General features: G+C 36.7%; 2 protein-coding genes across 2 annotated transcripts in view; one reads left to right on the top strand and one right to left on the bottom strand.

The window, feature by feature from the left end:
• The window catches only part of IQGAP2 (IQ motif containing GTPase activating protein 2), a 285,989-nt gene that overhangs the window by 77,318 nt on the left and 188,336 nt on the right, over nucleotides 1–20,335 (bottom strand). The window contains exons 12-13 of the mRNA XM_081284983.1: nucleotides 19,117–19,241; nucleotides 11,825–11,988 (exon numbers count right to left, since the gene is read on the bottom strand). Coding sequence (XP_081141109.1) covers nucleotides 11,825–11,988; nucleotides 19,117–19,241 — 289 coding nt within the window. The remainder of the gene's footprint in view (nucleotides 1–11,824; nucleotides 11,989–19,116; nucleotides 19,242–20,335) is intronic.
• On the top strand, nucleotides 275–7,560 carry F2RL2 (coagulation factor II thrombin receptor like 2). Its single transcript, XM_081284994.1, has 2 exons — nucleotides 275–450; nucleotides 5,522–7,560. The coding sequence occupies exons 1-2, from the start codon at nucleotides 387–389 to the stop codon at nucleotides 6,571–6,573; spliced, it is 1,116 nt and encodes a 371-aa protein (XP_081141120.1). The 5' UTR covers nucleotides 275–386; the 3' UTR covers nucleotides 6,574–7,560.

Here is a 20,335-nt window from a genome sequence, read left to right as displayed (position 1 = left end):
TGCTCTGCATCTGTTTTTCAGCTTAGTTCTTATAAAGGGCTCTCTACTTTCTGTTGTTTTTAAAAAATGTACATAAACACACCAGGTGAAAATTACAGCATCTGTTCAGACCAGATTTTTGGGTATGGGTAAGAGTTAAATGATTTTTTTCATGGATAACAAAACATGCTCAGAAGCTCAGCCTGAGTCATGCATACTGAAACATTGAGTTGGTCATATCCTTCCCCTGCAGAGGACTCAGCAAGTTCCTGCCGGCACAGGCCAGGGTAGCACACTTCTACGGACAGAACAAGCTTTTGTTACTAACATACGGAATTGAGGGGAAACTGTGCTCCGTGATTTTACACATTTGAAAACGTTAGAGAAATTGGACTCAGGTCATTGAAATGAAAGCCCTCATCTTTACAGCTGCTGGACTACTTCTTCTGTCACCCATGTTTTGTGGAAGTGGTAAGCTCTTTTCTTCTGGAGTAGGAGGGTGGGGAACTTGTTTGTGTCACAAAAGCCAAGTGAACCTAATCTTTGCATCTGACAAAAACCGTAGAGTCTGATCTTGGTTATCAAAAGGTATGATCATGGAAGTCAGAATCTACAGTTTGTGCACTAGTCAATTTTTTTTTGGGGGGGGGTACTGGGGATTGAATTCAGGGGCACTCGACCACTAAGCCACATCCTCAGCCCTATTTTGTATTTTATTTAGAGACAGGGTCTCACTGAGTTGCTTAGCACCTTGCTTTTTGCTAAGGCTGGCTTTGATCCTCTGGTCTCAGCCTCTGGAACCACTGGAACTACAAGTGAGCACCACCGCACCTGGCTCACTAGTCAAGTTTCACCAAAGACTAATATCTCCTGATATTTAAAAGTGTTGCCTCGTCAAGATTTTAGACAACTATAATTAACTCAAGAAACAACTTTCTCTGTGAGAAGTTCTGTGTTCCTTAGGAATTTCCTCTGATTAGGAAAGACAGCACTTTTTCAAGGGATTAAAAAAATCCTGTGTTTATACTTTCTGGTGAGACACAAATGGGGGAAACAAGAATATCGCCTGAAAGAGTCATTTGCCTTTAGTAGCTTGTGATGCCAATACATTAGTATTTCCAAAATGGAATAGTGCCAGGGAGTCCTCTCTACCCTTATAAATGAGTTTTTATAATTTTAGAAATACTGTTTCCAAATACTGTTATGCTACCATGAATGTTTTCTGTTTTACCCATCACAATGCTAGCCTGCTACGCTACTTGTTCTGAAGTTCATTGTTCCATCCATGATTTGGGATGGAGCTATATCCACAGCTTTTTTACTGTTAGGTCACACTCCACTACATTGGTAGGAGTGGGAAAGGTAGGGGTACAAGGCATAAAACACCCCAAATTAAACCACTACCACCATCACCACCAACACAAAAACCTTGAGTAAAGGAATGTTGCTTAAATTGATAGTTGGAGGTCATTAGGTCACCACAGAGAGAGCCAAGGGAACTTGTAGATAGTGTAGCACTTGAGAGGATAAACATGTAGTCACTCTGGGATCAATGAACCAAAAAGTTGAGCAGCATTGCATCGAGAAACAAGGTTGATGAGGGAGGTTCCTTCAAAGACGGTAGTACAGTTTGGTGAAAGTGAAATAGGGAACTTAAGAAGAGACAAAGTGGGGCTGGGGTTGTAGCTCAGTGGTAGAGTGCTTGTCTAGCATGTGTGAAGCCCTGGGTTTGACCTCAGCACCACCTAAAGATAAATAAAGGTATTGTGTCCATCCACACACACACACACACACAAAGACAAAGTAAAGGGCAGTGAGTTCGTTTTCTTTGACGGGGTCAGGGGAAGATGTAAAGGGAGAACCCATCCATGGTGAGGGAAATCTGTTCCCTGTGGACTAGCCCCTCTCCAAGGCCTTTTCCCAGGTGGAAATCATTCCACAATCATGATGCCAAATGGAAACCTATATATAAAGAATTCAAATAAACTTAAAAAATAAACTTAATGATAAGCACTATTCTTAAGATTAGGCTCTGAGGACTAAAAGACTTATTAAGTGGAATCAGATCCAGAATTCTCATGGAAAATTGGATTCGAATCAACTTTTCTACCAATGAGTCACTGTTGAGCATGCCCACAGGCACCATGTCTTGCTTAATCACAGGGATTTTCTGAAAACTAACAAACACTTGGTTTCAACAGCTCTCTTATCAGATCCTGAGGGGAAATCTCTTGTACAGCATGGTCTGCAGTTACCATTCTCTAGCTTTCTGCTTATCTTTCTTTACAGGAATCTATCTCTCCTTAGGTCACATAAGACCCAAGATCTTTTACCAAATGCAAAAAAAAAAAAAAAAAAAAAAAAAAAACCATGAAGGATTTGTGCATTGAGTTCAAATGTCTAACAACATCCCTTCAGTGATCATGTCTAAACACAGGCCCTGAAGAGTGCTGCCCTCCAAATTCTTTCCTTTTCTCTAATCCACTTTTCCTTTAGTGACATCTGATCACCTTTAGGTCTCCAGTTGTTCAGATCACATTTTCTCCATCTTACACACTGAAATCAGTTTGTGCAATCTCAGAGTTATAAGGGAGGCTTCAATTTCCCCTGGGAGGAAGCCACTAGAGATTAGAACAGTAAGAGCAACTGGCTCTGAATGATGAACAATTTGGTAGACACTAACTTCAATATTTTTTTTTTAATTTGTTCTTTTCAGTTATATAAGATAGTAGAACATATTTTGGCATATTATCCATACATGGAGCATAACCCATTCTAATTAGGATCCTATTCTTGTGGTTGTATATGATATGGAGTCACCCTGGTTGTGTATTTAAAAACAAAACTAGGAAAGTTATGTCTGATCCATTCTACTATTCTTCCTATTCCTCTCTCCTTTCCTTTCATTCCCCTTTGTCTAATCCAATGGACTTCTATTCTTCCGCTCCCCACCATCTGTTGTTGTGGGTTAGCATCCACATATCAGAGAGAACATATGGACTTTAGTTTTGGGGATTGGCTTATTTCACTTAGCATGACATTCTCCATTTGCATCCATTTACCAGCAAATGCCATAGTTTCATTCTTCTTTATGTCTGAGTAATAACCCATTGAGTATATATACCACATTTTAAAAATTCCATTCATCTGTTGAAGGACACCTAGGTTGTTTCCTTAGCTTGGCTCTTGTGAATTGAGCTACTATAAACATTGATGTGGCTTTGTCACTGTAGTATGCTGATTTTAAGTCCTTTGGGTATAGACCAAGGAGTGGGATAACTGGGTCAAATCATGATTCCATTCCAAATTTTCTAAAGAAACTCCATACTGCTTTCCACAGTTAACCTCAAGTATTCAACACAAAGAAATTTAGAGGTCATGTGGTGAGTTATACCTGGCAGAGTACTGGCATTTTAAATTGACAAGAGGTTTTTATAAGGCATAAAAGGCACATACATCTAGAAGGTCATATTATAAATCAGAGAGAATGTATTCTCTATAAACATCCAGAATTAATTTATGGGAAACTTATTTGCATATTAAGGTTTACATATTGAGGTTTATTTATTTTTGAAATTGCCCTTTCAAGAATTAGGATTATTAATGTCAACATGCCAAGTAATGCCAAAAACTTATAGCATATAGTTTATATGTTTCATTCCTTTTAAAATATTCATTTCTAATATCTTAAGTTATTTTAACAATTTCATTTTCTGATTTTCTTCCTTTGTCTTCTCTCCCCTTAATACCTGGCATTTTCCTTAGTCGGCCTTTGGATTCTTCTCACATCTCTTGGTAGGCCATACCTACCACTCCTTCTAAATTAAATGATGGCCTCTGTACAGACTAAAAAAATTCTTACCTCTAATTTGGACTCCTGGAATTTTGGATTCCACATCTGGTTATCTAACCAGTTGCTGGCATTTTACATACTAACATTCCATCAGCAACTGCACCTCAGTAATACTAAAAACAGGGTTTAATTTCTCCCTTATCTGCTTCTTGTCTCTTGTCCTAAATTCAGGTAATGCATCCTCCTCTGTCAAGTCATCTAGAGTAGGCACCTCTGAGTCAGCTTGCCTCCTGCTCTTCCACTGCTGTCAGATGCGAAGTCCCTGTGAGCTCTGCTCACCACCTTTCCATGTCGTTTGCTCTAGTTCGGTTACTCACCATTCCTTAAAGTTTGAATAATAGCAGCCTCCTATCAGGCCCCCTTGTCTCCAATTTCCTCCTGTTACAATCTATTCTCTAGTATGCTAGCACCAAATTCATCTTAAACATGAGGTCAAAATCACGATTATATTAGCTTCTTATTGCTGCTATAACAAATAATCACAAATTTAGTGCTTAAAGCACAGGTTTATTATTTGATATTTCTGATGCTCAGAAGTCTTAAAATCAAGGTGTTGGTAGGGCGGTAGGAGAGAATGCTTCTTTGCCTTTTCTTAGCCTCTAGAAACTTCCTGTATTCCTTGGATCATGGCTCCTTCTTCCATCTTCAAAGCCAAGTAGCACACATTATCTTTCTATGTCCCTCGCCTCCCTCCTATAAGGACTCTTACATTTAGCCCATGCTTGGACAATCCAGAACACTCTTCCCATCTCAAGTCTCTTATTTATACCTACAAAATCCCTTTATCATATAATGTAACATATTCATAGAGGGTTCAGGGATTAGCAGGTGGGATCTTTATGTGTAGGAGTACCATTATTCTAGCACAATGGTCATTCCTCTGTTCAAAGATGTACATGCAACTTCTGTATTTATGGAGTTCATTGAAAATTTTATACCATTGGCACATAAGCATACAATAAACATTTGCTGAACTAGCATCTCGCATTCCCAGATCCTATGCCAGCCTATATTATGCCTTTGCCCATGCATCACCAGCAGGATAAAATTAATCTATTTATAAATTCCATCTCTTTATAAGCCATGGTTATCTTTACTCAGTTTTGTCTTTTCCTTGACATTTTGTTTAAATGCCCAAATCTGTTAGCTATTGTCTGAATACCTATATAGCTTATAGTCAACATAGCATTTGCCTATAATATTCTGTTGGCCTATTTTTTTTTTAAAGAGAGAGTGAGAGAGGAGAGAGAGAGAGAGAGAGAGAGAGAGAGAGAGAGAGAGAGAGAGAGAGAGAGAATTTTTAATATTTATTTTTTAGTTCTCGGCGGACACAACATCTTTGTTGGTATGTGGTGCTGAGGATTGAACCCGGGCCGCACGCATGCCAGGCGAGCGCGCTACCGCTTGAGCCACATCCCCACCCCCGGCCTATTTTTGTTTCTTTCAATAGCATCATAAACTCCTTACAGGCAAGGAGCTGCCATCTAGTTTATGTTCATACATGGATTAAAATGGTTCTAGGGCATATTATATGTACTAAATACATGCCTGAGGATTGCTTGATCTATAATGGTTTTTTAAAAATAAAAATAACCCTAAATTTTACAACTACAGAAATTATGTAGTACAAAGCACTTCGTTTTATGATATTGCCTTCCACTAAATCATATGTTAATATTTCCATTACAGGCAAGGAAAATGTTTCAGACAACTTGGTAAAACCAACCCTAACTATTAAGACCTTTCATGGATTTCCCCCAAATTCTTTTGAATATTTCCCTCCCTCTGCCATAGAAGGCTGGACAGGAGCTACCACAACTGTAAAAATGAAGTGCCCTGATGAAACTGCTTCAACTCTCCATGTGAATAATGTGACCATGGGGTACCTGCAAAGTTCCTTAAGTACCAAGCTGATACCTGCCATCTATATCCTGGTATTTGTGATTGGTGTGCCAGCCAATGTTGTGACCCTGTGGAATATCTTCTTTGTGACCAGATCCACTCGTTTGACTATCTTCTACACCAACTTGGCCATAGCAGATCTTCTTTTTTTAATGACACTTCCATTTAAGATAGCTTACCATTTCAATGGGAACAACTGGGTATTTGGAGAAGTCATGTGCCGGGCCATCACAGTCATCTTTTATGGTAACATATATTGTTCCATTCTGCTCCTTGCCTGCATGAGCCTTAACCGCTACCTGGCCATTGTCCATCCTTTCATATACCAAAGACTGCCCAAGCGCACCTATTTTTTGCTAGCATGTGGACTGGTGTGGATAACGGTTTTCTTATATATGCTGCCATTTTTCATTATGAAGCAGAAATATTATCTTCCCCAGCTGGATATCACCACCTGCCATGATGTCTACAACACATGTGAGAAGTCTTCACCTCTCTTCCAGTTCTACTACTTTATCTCCTTAGCTTTTTTTGGATTCTTAATTCCATTTGTGGTTATAATCTACTGCTATACAAACATCATCCACAAACTTGGAACATATGATCATAGATGGTTGAGTTATATCAAGGCAAGTCTCCTTATCCTTGTGATTTTTACCATTTGCTTTGCTCCAAGCAATATTATACTCATCATCCACCATGCGACCTACTACTACAACACTACTGATGGCTTATATGGTGCCTATCTCATAGCTCTATGCCTGAGTAGCCTAAATAGTTGCCTAGATCCATTCCTTTATTTTCTCATGTCAAAAATTGTAGATCACTGCACTTCTTAAGAGTTGTGAGATCATTTTAAGATCATGGAAAGCTATATGTGAAAACACACATAGTTAGGACAACATATGCAAAGTGCAAGGAGCTCTATTCTCTAGCTCCACTTTTTTACCTTCTAAGAAATAATGCTTCAAATATCAAATGTTACAAAAGTACTAATAATTGGGGCTGGGGCTGGGGCTCAGTGGTAGAGCACTTGCCTAGCATGTGGGAGGCACTAGGTTCAATCCTCAGCACCACATAAAAATAAACAAATAAAATAAAGGTGTTTTTTAAAAAAAAGTACTAATAATTATTTTTTAAAAATACTTCATACTTTAGTATTTTAAGAATGTTAATGAGGAGAAAAATTTGATAAGTCTGCTTCAACTCTCCATGTGAATAATGTGACCATGGGGTACCTGCAAAGTTCCTTAAGTACCAAGCTGATATCTGCCATCTATATCTTGGTGTTGTGAGTGGTGTGCCAGCCAATGCTATGACCCTGTGGAACACCTTCTTTGTGACCAGATCCACTCATTTGACTATCTTCCACACCAACTTGGCCATTGTAGATCTTCTTTTTTTAATGATGCTGCTATTTAAGATAGCTTACCATTTCAATGGGAACAACTGGGTATCTGGAGAAGTCATGTGCCGGGCCATCACAGTCATTGAACTAGTCAAACTTTTTACTTTGCCATGTCAAACCTTTTGTCAAACCTTTTGCTTTGCCATGAAGTTAATTTTTCCTCTTTTTACCCCTGCCTCTGCTGGAAAACTAGTTCTAACATCTTTGCCTTAATTCTGTCCATTTCTGGAAGTCCTCAAAGGACAGTCCTTGCCAGATACTTACGTTAGAAGTGTCATTTTTCTCATCTCAACTTCCAAAGCACTTTCTTATACTTTCTATTATATATAGATATTATGTATAGTGCAATTTATACAAATATTAGTTCCACAAACAATTAAGCACTATGTACAGTAGGCCCTCTATATCTGTGGGCTCCACATCTGCAGATTCAACCAACTATGGATCCAAAACATTTTTAAAAAATACTACCTCCGGGCTGGGGCTATGGCTCAATGGTAGTGCACTTGCCTGACATTCGTGAGGCACTGGGTTCAAGTCTCAGCACCACATATAAATAAATAAAATAAATAAATAAAAGTCAATCAACAGATATTTAAAAAAAAAGACTACCTCTGTATTGAACTCGTACAGACTTTCCCCTTGTTGTCACTCCCTTAACAATACAGCATAACAACTATTCACATAGTGTGTACATTTTACATGCTTTGCACATCATGTGGTCAAATAAGTAAAAGAATAAATTCCCCAGACATCTAAATAGCATGGAAACCCATTCAATTCACCTGGAAGAGGCAATATACTCTGTATGAGATGACCTCATTTCTGGTTGGGCATTTTTAAAACAAAAAAGCAAGGGAGTTAAACTAAGAATATACTCATAGGTCATTTAGAGGTTTAAAATAGTGCCTCTATTTTTCTTCCTTCAATTTTGTCCCCAAAAGAAAAGAGATATTATGTTATAAACTTTCAGTATATTTCCATTGGTAAATAACTGCATTTCTCTTGACTTAGGGATAAGATAGGAAGTGAAATTAGAGCCTAATAGTGGGATATTATTAGAGAATACAAATAAGTTTCATGTTAATCATGAAGCAAAGCACTACTGTGAAGAATTTATGAAGTATGTAGGAATGGGCACTAAAACAGTAAAAAAATTTCATTGCATACTTTTGAATGAACAGGATTTCATATTTCATTGGACTTAGTTAAAAAATCTTGCACATGAAGATTCTTAACAGTATGTGTGTGGTTATGTAAAGAGTAAAAATCTGGCAAACATTAGAGCAAGCAAAGAAAAACAAATCTAAAATAAGTTTCAAGATTCCAAAAAATGCAGCAATATTCACTTGTTAAATGCATACCTAATCTGTATAGAGTAAATATACAATGAGTAAATCAGAACTTTTTGGTGGAGTGTATTTCATATGCTGTCAGGTAAAGCCATCCATTTTAAAATTGCTCACAATTCACTGCCTCTAGTGGATAGACAAAAAAAAAAAAAATGTGTTCTACTCTGCTACATGTATATCAATTTTGTCCCCAAAAGAAAAAAAAATTTTTGCCTACACAAAGTTACACTGTTAAAAAGGATCAAGAATCCTCACTAACTTACATCACTGTTCCCAATCTTTGAGCATCCTTTTGTGAAGATGTTATCCATTGTGATCTTTAATGGTTATATATTTTGTAACATCTTTACCCATAGTAATAATACCAGCAATGTAATTCTCTTCTATTATTTTTCAAGTTCAATCTTTGGAAAAACAAGGCACTGAAATACCACCCTATAAAAAGACACTGGATTTCCATCAATCAAAACATTATGTTTAAAAAAAAAAGTCTCAGCCAAACAAACAAAAACAGATTTTTCCAGGGAAAAGAACAGACTGAGAAAAGTTTAAAATATAATGGACTTCAGAGTACCTTGGCAGATACTTATAAACCAAAATTTGGGTCCTGAGGCAGAAGGATTGCAAATTTGAGGTCAGCTTTAGCAACTTAGTGACACCCTGTCTCAAATTAAAAAATAAGAAGGACTGGGGATGTAACTCAGTGGTAAGTGTCCCTGAGTTCAGTCCCTAGTGCCAAAATTAAGTAAGTAAGTAAATAAATAAATAAAAATGAACTGAGAACGTAAACTGTATTTAAAAATAGTAATTAATCAAAGGAGTAATTCCTTGAAATTTTAGTGTTTTGAATTTGTCAGCAATGGCCAATATAGCTCAAGCCTCTAGTTTCATAGGTCAAAAATGTTTTGACTTCTGAGGTAGCATCAGATCCCTGTCCTCCATATTTAAAACTCTGATTGCACCACTGAGGCTGCAGCTTCCACACATAGGAAGCCTGACCAATAGAGGAAATTGGAGGCTTCTGAGTGTTCATCTTGTTCTAAAGCTTTCGACTGGAATGCTCTGGAGAGGGCCTATAGCGCCTGTAAAAGTTCTTGGCCATGTGATGTTGGGTTCACCTCAAAAGACAAATACCCATTGTAGGCAGAGAAGAACCGAGGTGTGTTGACAGAGCAGATCCTGTGTCTAGTAAGGACCCTATGATATGATATAGATATTACTCACCCCAACTTGGAAGGTAGCCAGCCACAGGTGCTTATACTACTAGCTATATTATTTAAGCTGGGTTTTTCTTTGTTTGGTGGGGGAACACTGCCAGGTTTCATGCTAAATGCTGTAACTGTATGTGTGTGTGTGTGTGTGTGTGTACACACAAATGTTTATAATTAATGTTATTATATGTAATCATTGTTCATATAATATTACTGTATATATTTTATATAATTTCATTTAACTCTCATTATAATCCTGTAAGACAGGTATCATGTTTACTTTACACATTTGAAAATAAGCATATAGAGATGTGGTAACCTGACCTAGGTCCCATAGCCAGGATCTAAATGGTGCCTGTCTTCAAGACAAATAATTTTCTCTTTCAATGTTGACAAGTTTGCCTTATACCATGGACACAGCCACCTCCATGGGAATAGCAAGAAGCCCCATCCCCTCTCCCTGGATGTGGGGACATGAGACTTGGGTTTGGGTCCTCACTCTTCCAATTCAATGGTAGTATCTGGCCAAGCACTCATTCTGAAACTCAATCTACATCAGGTGAGAGCACCACTCCACAGCTGCTGTGGCAGATTTCCATGAAATGAGTAAGCACTTTGTAAGGCAATCCTGCTGGAAGGCCAGAAGGCCCCACCCTGGGGCATCATTTCCTCCAAGTGAGCAAGATATACTTTGGTCTTTAAAGGTTTAGAAACACTCAGTGTTTCCTAAAAACACACTCTAAAAATTTAAAAATCCAAACAGTAGAAAGACAGAGAAAAAGAAGTCTCCCATCTCCTTCAGTCTTCTAGTTCATATTCTAGAAGTCATCTCCTTCCAGAAATATTTCATACATAGATAAGTGTGCATGTCTCCTGCTCCCATTGATATGTCTCTCATTTTTATGTAGAAGCATGCATTTTTTGCCTTGAAACATTTAAGTAATTTTTGGTCTTTTGTTATTGCAAATAAAGGTGCAATAGACATCTCTTTCCATCTGTCTGAATGCACAGCAATGTTATTTCTGAATTGGGCAGACCTGGGTTGTGGTCCCAGAACTAATTGTCTTTTGGATGGCTTTGGACAAGTGATTTAAGTTTTGCTTTATGATCCATAAGAGGGCAATAATGATGGTGAAAGGAGACTTTCCTTCTTTGTTAAGAGGATTATATGAGATAATATACATAAAATACTATCATGCCTAACAATAGTTGCTCAATCAGTGCTTTTTTTCTAACCAAGGATATTTTTCCTATCTTAGATGAGGTAGTTCTTAGGGTCTAAAGACTTATACACAGAAGATATCTACCCTTTCACCTGGGGACATGTCAACCACCAGTGGCTAGGTCCCAGGTAGTACCACCTTCCCTCTCAGGTAACAGGTCATACAGGTTTCAACACTCATCCAAGCACAATTCTAAAAGTGGCCAATCTCCACACAAGCTTGCATCCACTGTTCTTCAAGAGCAAGTCAGCCAGGCAAGCTACCTACCATGCTCAGACCAAAAGATGCTGGTTCCCAGTGAGCACTGAAGTACCTGACTGCATCATGCTGCAGACCACCCACCTACCCAACTCTTTCTCACCCTTTTGCCTCAGCTACCGTCCTTCCTCCGTGGTAACTTCTCTTTAGAGTCTAGACCATAACAATCCCAACCATCTCTCAATCTCTTTTTCATTTCACTACACAGTCATTTCTTCTGTTTAATTGCTCTATGAAAGAATGCATACTACCTCAGTAAGTTCCTAAGTATGTTGTGGATCAGAACAGAGAACACCCAAATGGTACCGTGCATCCCCCTGTATCTTTATACCCTCTTCCCTATCAAAGGCTATGTACTGTACTATGCACACAGCATATACTTGAGAAAGATCCAAGAATTGGATTCGAAACAAGAAGTCACCTGCAACTGAGTTTTTAGTGAAAGAATAGAAGCAGTAATCATCTCTGGAGCTAGCATTCCCTTAAAGTTTAGTACCAGGAAAAGAATAGACTTTTGATTTTGAATTTCCATTTTGATTCACTAGGAAAAAAAATTTATGAAATTTAAAATACAAATCTTCCCTCCTGTTCCCAACCTTGCCTATAAACTTAAAAGAAACAAATATACTAAAACCTACCATAAGTTTCTGTGATTTTGCATGGTGTAAAATATCTTGGTAGTGCTGGGCACGATCAGGGTCCACATTTCTAATCTTAGCATTAGGTAACATCAAGGCATCTAAAGTCTTCAAAGGATTTCCTTCATCTATAGCGTCATTGATGAATCCTACAGCCACAATTCCTAGAAAAATACAGAAAAAAAATTTATTTTAAATTATAGCACATCTTTCTTTGTTTAGTATCACCTATTACAAAGCAAGTACAGCAAGGCTGATATAATAAGATCAATGTAAAAACATTAATGTATTTCTACATATATATAATATGCAGTCTGAAAGCAAAATGAGGAAAAAATCTATTCATAATAGATTCTAACTACTAACATAGGTCAATTACACAAAGAATAAATATTTAGGGATAATTTAACACAAAAAGACAAGACATGCACTGAAAACTAGGAAGTACCACAGAGAAAATTTAAAAACAACCTAAACAAATAAAAAGATATCTTTTTAAAAAATTTTTTAATTTATTTTTTGGCGGACACAACATCTTTGTTTGTATGTGGTGCTGAGGATCAAACCCAGGCCGCATGCATGCCAGGTGAGCGCGCTACCGCTTGAGCCACATTACCAGCCCCTAAAAAGATATCTTATGTTTATAGTTTAGAAGATTTAATATTGTGAAAGTGGAAATACTCCTCGAATTGGTCTATTGATTCAATGCAACCTCTATAAAAATTTTAGCTGATAAGCTCATTCTAAAATTCATATGGAAATGCAAGGCCTGAAGGATAATCAATGCAATCTTGAAGAATTGAAAGATATTTTTCAAAAGTCACTACAAAGTTGCCCCTGCAACAATCAATACAGTATAATCTAGGAGAGGATAAACATTTATATCAATGGAATAGAACTGAAAGTCTAGAAATAAACCCTTACACTTATGGTTAATTGATTTTTTTTTTTTTTGACAAAGGTGCCAAGACAACTCAATGGGCAAAACATAGTCTTTATAACAAATGGTGCTTTGACTTCTGAACGTCAATGTGCATAAGAATAAAGTTGAACCCACACATCAAACCATGCACAAAAAATTATCTGAAAGTGAATAGTAGATCTGAATGTAAAAGCTGAAAGTATAAAACTCTTAGAAGAAAACAAAAAAAACTAAGACTTTGTGGCATTGGGTTAGGCAATGATATTTTTGGCTATGATGCCCAAAGTAAAAACAACAATAGATGAACAAAATAAATAAATAGAACTTTGTCAAAATTAAATCCTTTATGATTCAAGGGATGTTATTAAAGAAAGTGAAAAGACAATCTGAGGAATGAGAGAAAATATTTGTAAGCCTTATATCTAAGGACTTATATGATGAATGTAAAAAGAGCTCTTACAGCTCAATTATAAAAAGGCAAGTTAAAATGAGTGAAGGATATATACATTTCTTGAAATAAGACACACAAAGAGTTAAGAAGCACATGAAAACAACACAACATCATTTGTTATTAGGATAATACAAGTCCAAATCACAGTAAGATGCCACCTTTACCCAGTAGAATGGCTTTAATAAAAAAAGATAATAAGTGTTGGTGAGAATATGGAGAAACTGGAGCCCTCATACTTTGTTGAAAGGAATGGGAAATGATGGAATCATTTTGCAAGTCATCTTGCAAAACATATTGTCAGGTCCTTAAAATATTAAACATAAAAGTACCAAGAGATTCAGCAATTCTGCTTCCAGGTGTATACCCAACTGGAAACATATGTCCACACAAAAACTTATAAGCAGCATTTATACCCATTATTTATAATGACTAAATAAAAGTGAAAACAGTCCAAATATCCATTGACTGGTTAATGGATAAACAAAATGTATACCCATGGACCAGAATATTCTTTAATCTATAATGAAAGATAAAGTGCACTGATATTTGATACAACACGGATGAACTTTGAAAACATTATGCTAAGTGAAAAAGCCAGACACAAAGGCCACTGTATAAGTGGCAAACTTAAGGGCTGGGTATGTGGCTCAGTGAGAAAATGCTCGTCTGGCATGCTTGAGGCCCTGGGCTTGATCACCAGCTCCACACACACACACACACACAAAGGTATGTGAATTATATTTTAATAAGGTTATTACTAAGAAGGGGGCATAATTTTGCTTATAAGCAGCCACAGAAACTATTTTAGTGTTACCCTCACTTAGATGTTAGACGGTGATGCCAAGATATTAGGTGATGGACCCATAAAATACTAGAGCTGGATTAAAGTCGAAATGTATAGAAAGAAAAATTAAAGTACATAAACATTTGGATATACACTGTATTCTTCAGATTACTTTACTTCAGCACTCTGTGAAGGTTTACAAAACAGACTGTTCCAAGTCAACCAACTCCCTACAGTGTTAATAAATAGTACAGTGTATATATACCCAATATATATAGCCCAATGCTATCCAATAGAACTTGTGTGGTGGTGGAAATATTCTTTCTCTGCTGTCCAATATGGTACCCATTAGCCACATTAACTTTTGAGTATTTAACAGATGGCTTGTATGAATGAAGAACTGAAGTTAAGAATTTTGCTTAACTTCAATTAAGTTACATGTAAACAGTCACATATGGTGACTGGAAAAGGTAGGCTCCACAGAAATAAACACAGTTATGCATATTTTGGGATACTTCTAACGTTCAAATATGGATAATTAATTCCACATATTTCACATATTATTTATACAATAACAGGTAATAAAATGATACCTGGAGTCCTAATACATAGATACATCAAGGGATGAGTAGTACATCCTCTATCTTAATTTCCACCATATCTAACCCTCCAAATTATCTTGGACTATAAAGTCCAGGAACAAAAAGCACAGAAATCAAATCAGGGAATCTGAAAACTTTATGTAATTTTAAGTAAAATGGATTTATTTGGAGACTATTTCTCATTACTAACTCATTATTAAAAATGAACTATCAAGTCATAAAAATAATACAATGTGTGTATATATGTATACACACTCATCCATATGCATGCTAAGAGCAGGTTTTTACTTTCTAGTTTCATGCCCATGAACAAGAAATGGTAAAGAAGCTAAAGTAACAAGCAACAAGCTTAGAAAATAAACTTTCTTAGGGCCAAACTAAGATTTCTTTTGTCAGTTATTTTTCATAAAATATGATCACAAGTTACTTTACAAATGTGATGTGCCATGAAACCAAATGAGTACTTCAAAGTTTTAAAAACTATCTCCATCTTGATATTGAAGTTAAGGTAAAAGAGTTAGCTAACTATTTTCTGAATAGATGACCCCATAAACACCACAGTGAAAGTGAAAACATAAATACCACCTTGATATGAATAAAAAGATTTATCTGTAAGGGGAAAGGGATAATCTAAAACTCAAAGAAATATTTCCAGATTATAATATTAGGTATGTTTGAAGTAAACACAAAATTATTTCTCTAACATGCAAATTAAATTATTTCTAAATATTGGAAGAACGCTGGAAAGTGCAAGTAGAATGCACATATGAGGTATTGTTATCTCAACCTACAGTATTTGTAAACTGGAGAGTATAGGATATGTCACACACTGAACACTCTGCTGGTTAGGCTATTGTAAATAGCTTCAAACACCCCATCCAAAAACAGTCTTAACAGAATCAAGTCTGAGAAAGAGAATGTACACACATCCTAACTATCACCTGGCAATGAGTGCATTCCAGCTGACTTGATTGAAATCACCTGCTTAAGTTTTTGTTTGGTGTATTTCTAACAGAAGTAGCTGAGGTCATAGTAAGTGACCTCATAGGAGCTGAGAGACACACCCAGAAGCCCCCTGGGCATCTCTGCATCATTTTCTCTCTTCAGACAGCAAAGGGGGAAGTCCCATATGTACAAAGATTACTAAGCTTTAGGCCATGACCCACTTCTTCGAATCAAAGTGTGATATTATATTTGAGATGGTGGATGAGGTATCCTACAAAGAATGGTCCCTGCCAAATTTAAAAAGCAGAATCTCAAATAAGAAAACTTCCTTGTCTAGGCTACATGGTTAAAATAATATTTCTTTATGGCTCTACAGGGAAAAGTGAGCTTTTCATCAAGAAATCAACAGAGCAGCCAGGCATGGTGGCACATGCCTGTAATCCCAGCAGCTTGGGAGGCTGAGGCAAGAGGATCACAAGTTCAAAGCCAGCCTCAGCAAAAACTCAAGGTAGTAAGCAACTCAGTGAGACCTATCTCTAAAAAAAAACACAAAATAGGAGTGGGGATGTGGCTCAGGTTAAGTGCCCTTGAGTTCAATCCCTGATACCAAAAAAAAAAAAAAAAAAAAAAATCAACAGAACATATGTTTGAGGAAATGCATTTAAAGCTTCTCCACTGAATCTACCTTCCACATTTAGCATTTTCCATTAGCTGATCCACATCACCGGTGACACACAGAATTAGAACTTGGACCATGTGGCAGCAGAGTGGTGGGAGGTGGTAGGGGAAGAGGAATGTACCTTCATAGTACCCATGAAAAATTCTCAGTTCTTTCAGATTATTTAATTATATTGTGTAACCATTGTCTGATCACAGTGGCATATTTTTTAACTAGCTTTTAAAGTAATTATCTAAACATTTAACATCAAATGCAAAGCTTCAGGAATTTTAAACAAAAATACCTCTTTTCAACAAAGGGGTAAAAAATATCAAACCAAATTACACATAAATTCCAAATTCTCGAAAGGAAATAATATCTGAAATAACTTCTCTGGTTATGGCATACCATAAGTAGACAAGATGCTTTATGACAAGATGCTTTAAAGAAATATAAGAATGGCCATGTGCTCTGTTCTATGCAGAATAACTTAGTAGTGAAGTTTCAGGTTAAATGAAAGTCAAAACAATCAACAGATTTCTGTTACTAATAATAGCCACCTAAAATAGACTTTTAGATGTTGAAGGACCTTTACTTTGTTCATTTATTTATATGCAATGCTGAAAATTGAACCCAGTGCCTCATACATGCTAGGCTAGCACTCTACCACTGAGACAAAACCCCAGCTTCTGCCCTTTTAAGTTATATGGACCCCATTTGTTTTTCTTTTCCTGGTAAAGCAAAGGTTCTAGTTGACATCTGAAATTGACATTGACATTTCCCTTATTATCATCAGTGTGAAGAAAAAAAAGAGCAGAGTTACAATTGTTCAGCACTAAACTTTGGGTAAGCACCACATGCTGGGGTTTCTTAAAGAAGATGTAGACTCTAGGTATTCCCCCAAAAAATTGGAAGGAAAGTTAGGAAACAAAGATGAGACCTCATTCTTTGTTTTGCCTACCAAAAGAAAGCAGTCCTACCCCTTGGGTAGCATTAGCTATACTACCCAAACCAACGCAGCAGAAGATTCAGAGTGCAGAGGTGGGGTCCAAGAAGTACAAAGAGAGCCAGGGGACTAAGCTCTACAGCAATATGCACACACAGGAGTTCTCCCCCAGCTCCACCCCCTTGATATTGAACATCTGCTCAAATGAATGCTTCCCTCTTGACTCACATCTGGCAAAAGCCACAAGCTCCCAAGCCAACACATAAGAAAATAAATAGCTAAGTGGGCTGTAAATGAAGCATCTGATTGTAGACTTTCAAATGCCTTGTAGACAGGAAATGAGGAGGCAACAGAAAGCTGTGAAGTACTAAAAGAGGAAACTCAGATGTGTTTCTACAACTTGAAAAGGACAAAATTAAGAAAGTATCTAAGAATCAGTGTCACAGCTGTACATCCATGGAACACAGTGTCAAGGCAGCACACCTGAGTCCTGTTTTCTAGTAGGACACTTCAGAGAGAAGATATTTTTTAAAAAAATAAACAAATAAAACTGGCCTTGATTTTTGTCATAGTGCTCATAGGAGATAGCAAAGAAAACTATGCAAATGCAATTAACTAACAAAGTCATGTGCTTTATCTCAAGGATGATTTTAATATTTCAAAGTTAGATACAGCATTAGAAGGCCAGACCTGAGATCTTACCTAAATGCATTACAGGAAAACTTTGTAGATTGCAAGAGCAGTTTCCGCTTGCTCCATCAGCAAGCTTAGAACAAGTGAGTTAACAAAAATCGAAGCTGGGGATGAAGAGAAGTCAATGATTCTAGCAATTCTAACGCACAGTTGCTACCAAGTTAAAGCAACTAAGAACAGAGCAGGGAGGAAGAGCAGGAGGAAAAGATTAACATTAAACAGAGACATGAGGTGGGAGGGAAAAGGAGAAAAGAGAAACTGCATGGAAATGGAAGGAGACCCTCATTGTTATACAAAATTACATATAAGAGGTTGTGAGGGGAATGGGAAAAAAAAAAAAAACAAGGAGAGAAATGAATTACAGTAGATGGGGTAGAGAGAGAAGATGGGAGGGGAGGGGAGGGGGGATAGTAGAGGATAGGAAAGGTAGCAGAATACAACAGTTACTAATATGGCATTATGTAAAAATGTGGATGTGTAACCGATGTGATTCTGCAATCCGTATTTGGGGTAAAAATGGGAGTTCATAACCCACTTGAATCTAATGTATGAAATATGAAATGACAAGAGCTTTGTAATGTTTTGAACAACCAATAAAAAAAAACAATATAAAAATTCAAAAAAAGAGATGGTGTTGGTTTGTTTTTTTATGATGGAAAAGAGAGTTTAAAGCTTATATTTATCATTCATACTATAGAAAAGCAATGAATATGCTGACAGATGAAGTTGCGCAGCTCCTCACTTTTCACTGTTTTTATAAGAAAGAGGCAAATGCCAAGGAAGTAAGTATATGCTCAAGAAAGCATGTTTCAGGGCATATCTTCTTGAGGTAGGTCCATTTCCATGCTAGCAGCTCTTAATTTTAGAAACACAGCAAATTACCATGATTTATGATCATAAAGTTAGAGTACATTTTAATTTCTTCCTTCCTAGGACAAGAAAGTAGGTCAAATTTCAAGAATGACCAAATGAAAGGTCAAAATAAAGTTGAGTGCTTTAAAAAGTCAAGTTACAGAGTAATTTTGTCTAGATAAGAAAATAATAAGGACTTCTATTTAGGTATTTTTACCCTATCCTTTTGTGTCTTTTGTGTATGCCTTGGAATATTTGTAATATGTTGGTATAGCAGTACAGGCCTAACATCTATATAAAAATAAATGCATACATATTAAGGGAATGTGTTCTTATAAACTTCCATAAACAAAAACTTGTAACTCTAATTTAGGGGATTAAATTACTTAGGCACCCTTTTTTACCACTAAGGTAGAGAAGGAAAGTATCCCATACTTACGATCATTTTCTTCTTGAATCTCAATATTAATCATATCAATGCAATTCTGAATTTCATTCCAGCTCAAGTTATCTTGCCCTTGGGATAAGGCTTCTAGTTTAATGGAGAGTAGTGCATTGGCGTAACTGTGAAAGAGAAAATGATGATACTAATCATTCATTCATTCTTTGCTCATATTATATCTTAAATTTGACATCTATTGCCAAGTGTAGATGTTATGAGGTCAGATAAAGAGTAGAAGGGCAAATAAAACTGTCTTGTGCCACTCTGTCAGCATCCACTAAACTCACTTATACTATTGGTGTTTTGCTTAAAAGTAGTTTTATGTTTACAAAGAATTCTCTTTAATGAAAGTTCCTCAAAATCCAATCTGAGGGCTGGGGTTGTGGCTCAGTGGTAGAGCACTTGCCTAGCACATGCAAGGCCCTGGGTTCAATCTTCAGCACCACATAAAAATACATAAGTAAAATAAAGGTGTTGTGTCCAACTATAACTAAAAAATAAATATTAAAAAAAATCCAATCTGATACCTAACTCAAGCAAAACTGCAAGTTCTCAGTTCTGTGAAATAATAATTACAATATTTTTTTTAAACTCAATTTCTCCCCATTACATGTCTTGGTTCTGCTCAGTCTCTGAACTGTAATAAAATCCAAAGCTACTATGGCTATTTTCTTATTCTTTATAAAAGCCAAGCTTTTCTACTGTGACTGTTATATAGGTGGGCTGCCTTGAGACCTAACATGCCTGAAGGAAGGAAGGAAGGAAGGAAGGAAGGAAGGAAGGAAGGAAGGAAGGAAGGAAGGAAGGAAGGGAGGGAGGGAGGGAGGGAAAGAAAGAAAGAAAATCCATTAACCATTTCCAGAAATCTTGCTTATGAACCGATATTTCCCACCGTATATTTTCTTGAAGAAATTGTACATGAGTTAAACCAGAATATCCTAAAAATTCCTTGTCACCTGTCCATTACTCCAAGTGCTTCACAGCAGCAGCTCAAAACTCTATGTCCCTTCATTACCAAGGCACTCAGAAATTATTTCTGACCCTTGACTCTCCTTACTGTATACCGCTTCTGGAAAATAGACTTGAGTTGATTTTTTTTTTCTTGTCTAGGGAAATTTTAGGACAAAACTTATTCATATTGATATATTACTAAGAAACTCTTTTCTTTGTAGTCAATTTTATCCTTTAAACATTATAGAACCAATGTTATTCCACT

This window comes from Spermophilus citellus (genome assembly GCF_964194105.1).
Source record: "Spermophilus citellus genome assembly, chromosome: 1".
In the NCBI taxonomy this organism is placed as follows: Eukaryota; Metazoa; Chordata; class Mammalia; order Rodentia; family Sciuridae; genus Spermophilus; species Spermophilus citellus.
Note: the sequence above shows the minus strand (reverse complement) of the source record. Positions and strands in the feature narration are given on the sequence as shown.

Coding starts and splice junctions, on each gene's coding strand:
- F2RL2 (XM_081284994.1), top strand. CDS start 387: ATGAAAGCCCTCATCTTTACAGCTGCTGGACTACTTCTTCTGTCACCC. Junction 451..5,521: donor ACCCATGTTTTGTGGAAGTG/GTAAGCTCTTTT, acceptor TTTCCATTACAG/GCAAGGAAAATGTTTCAGAC.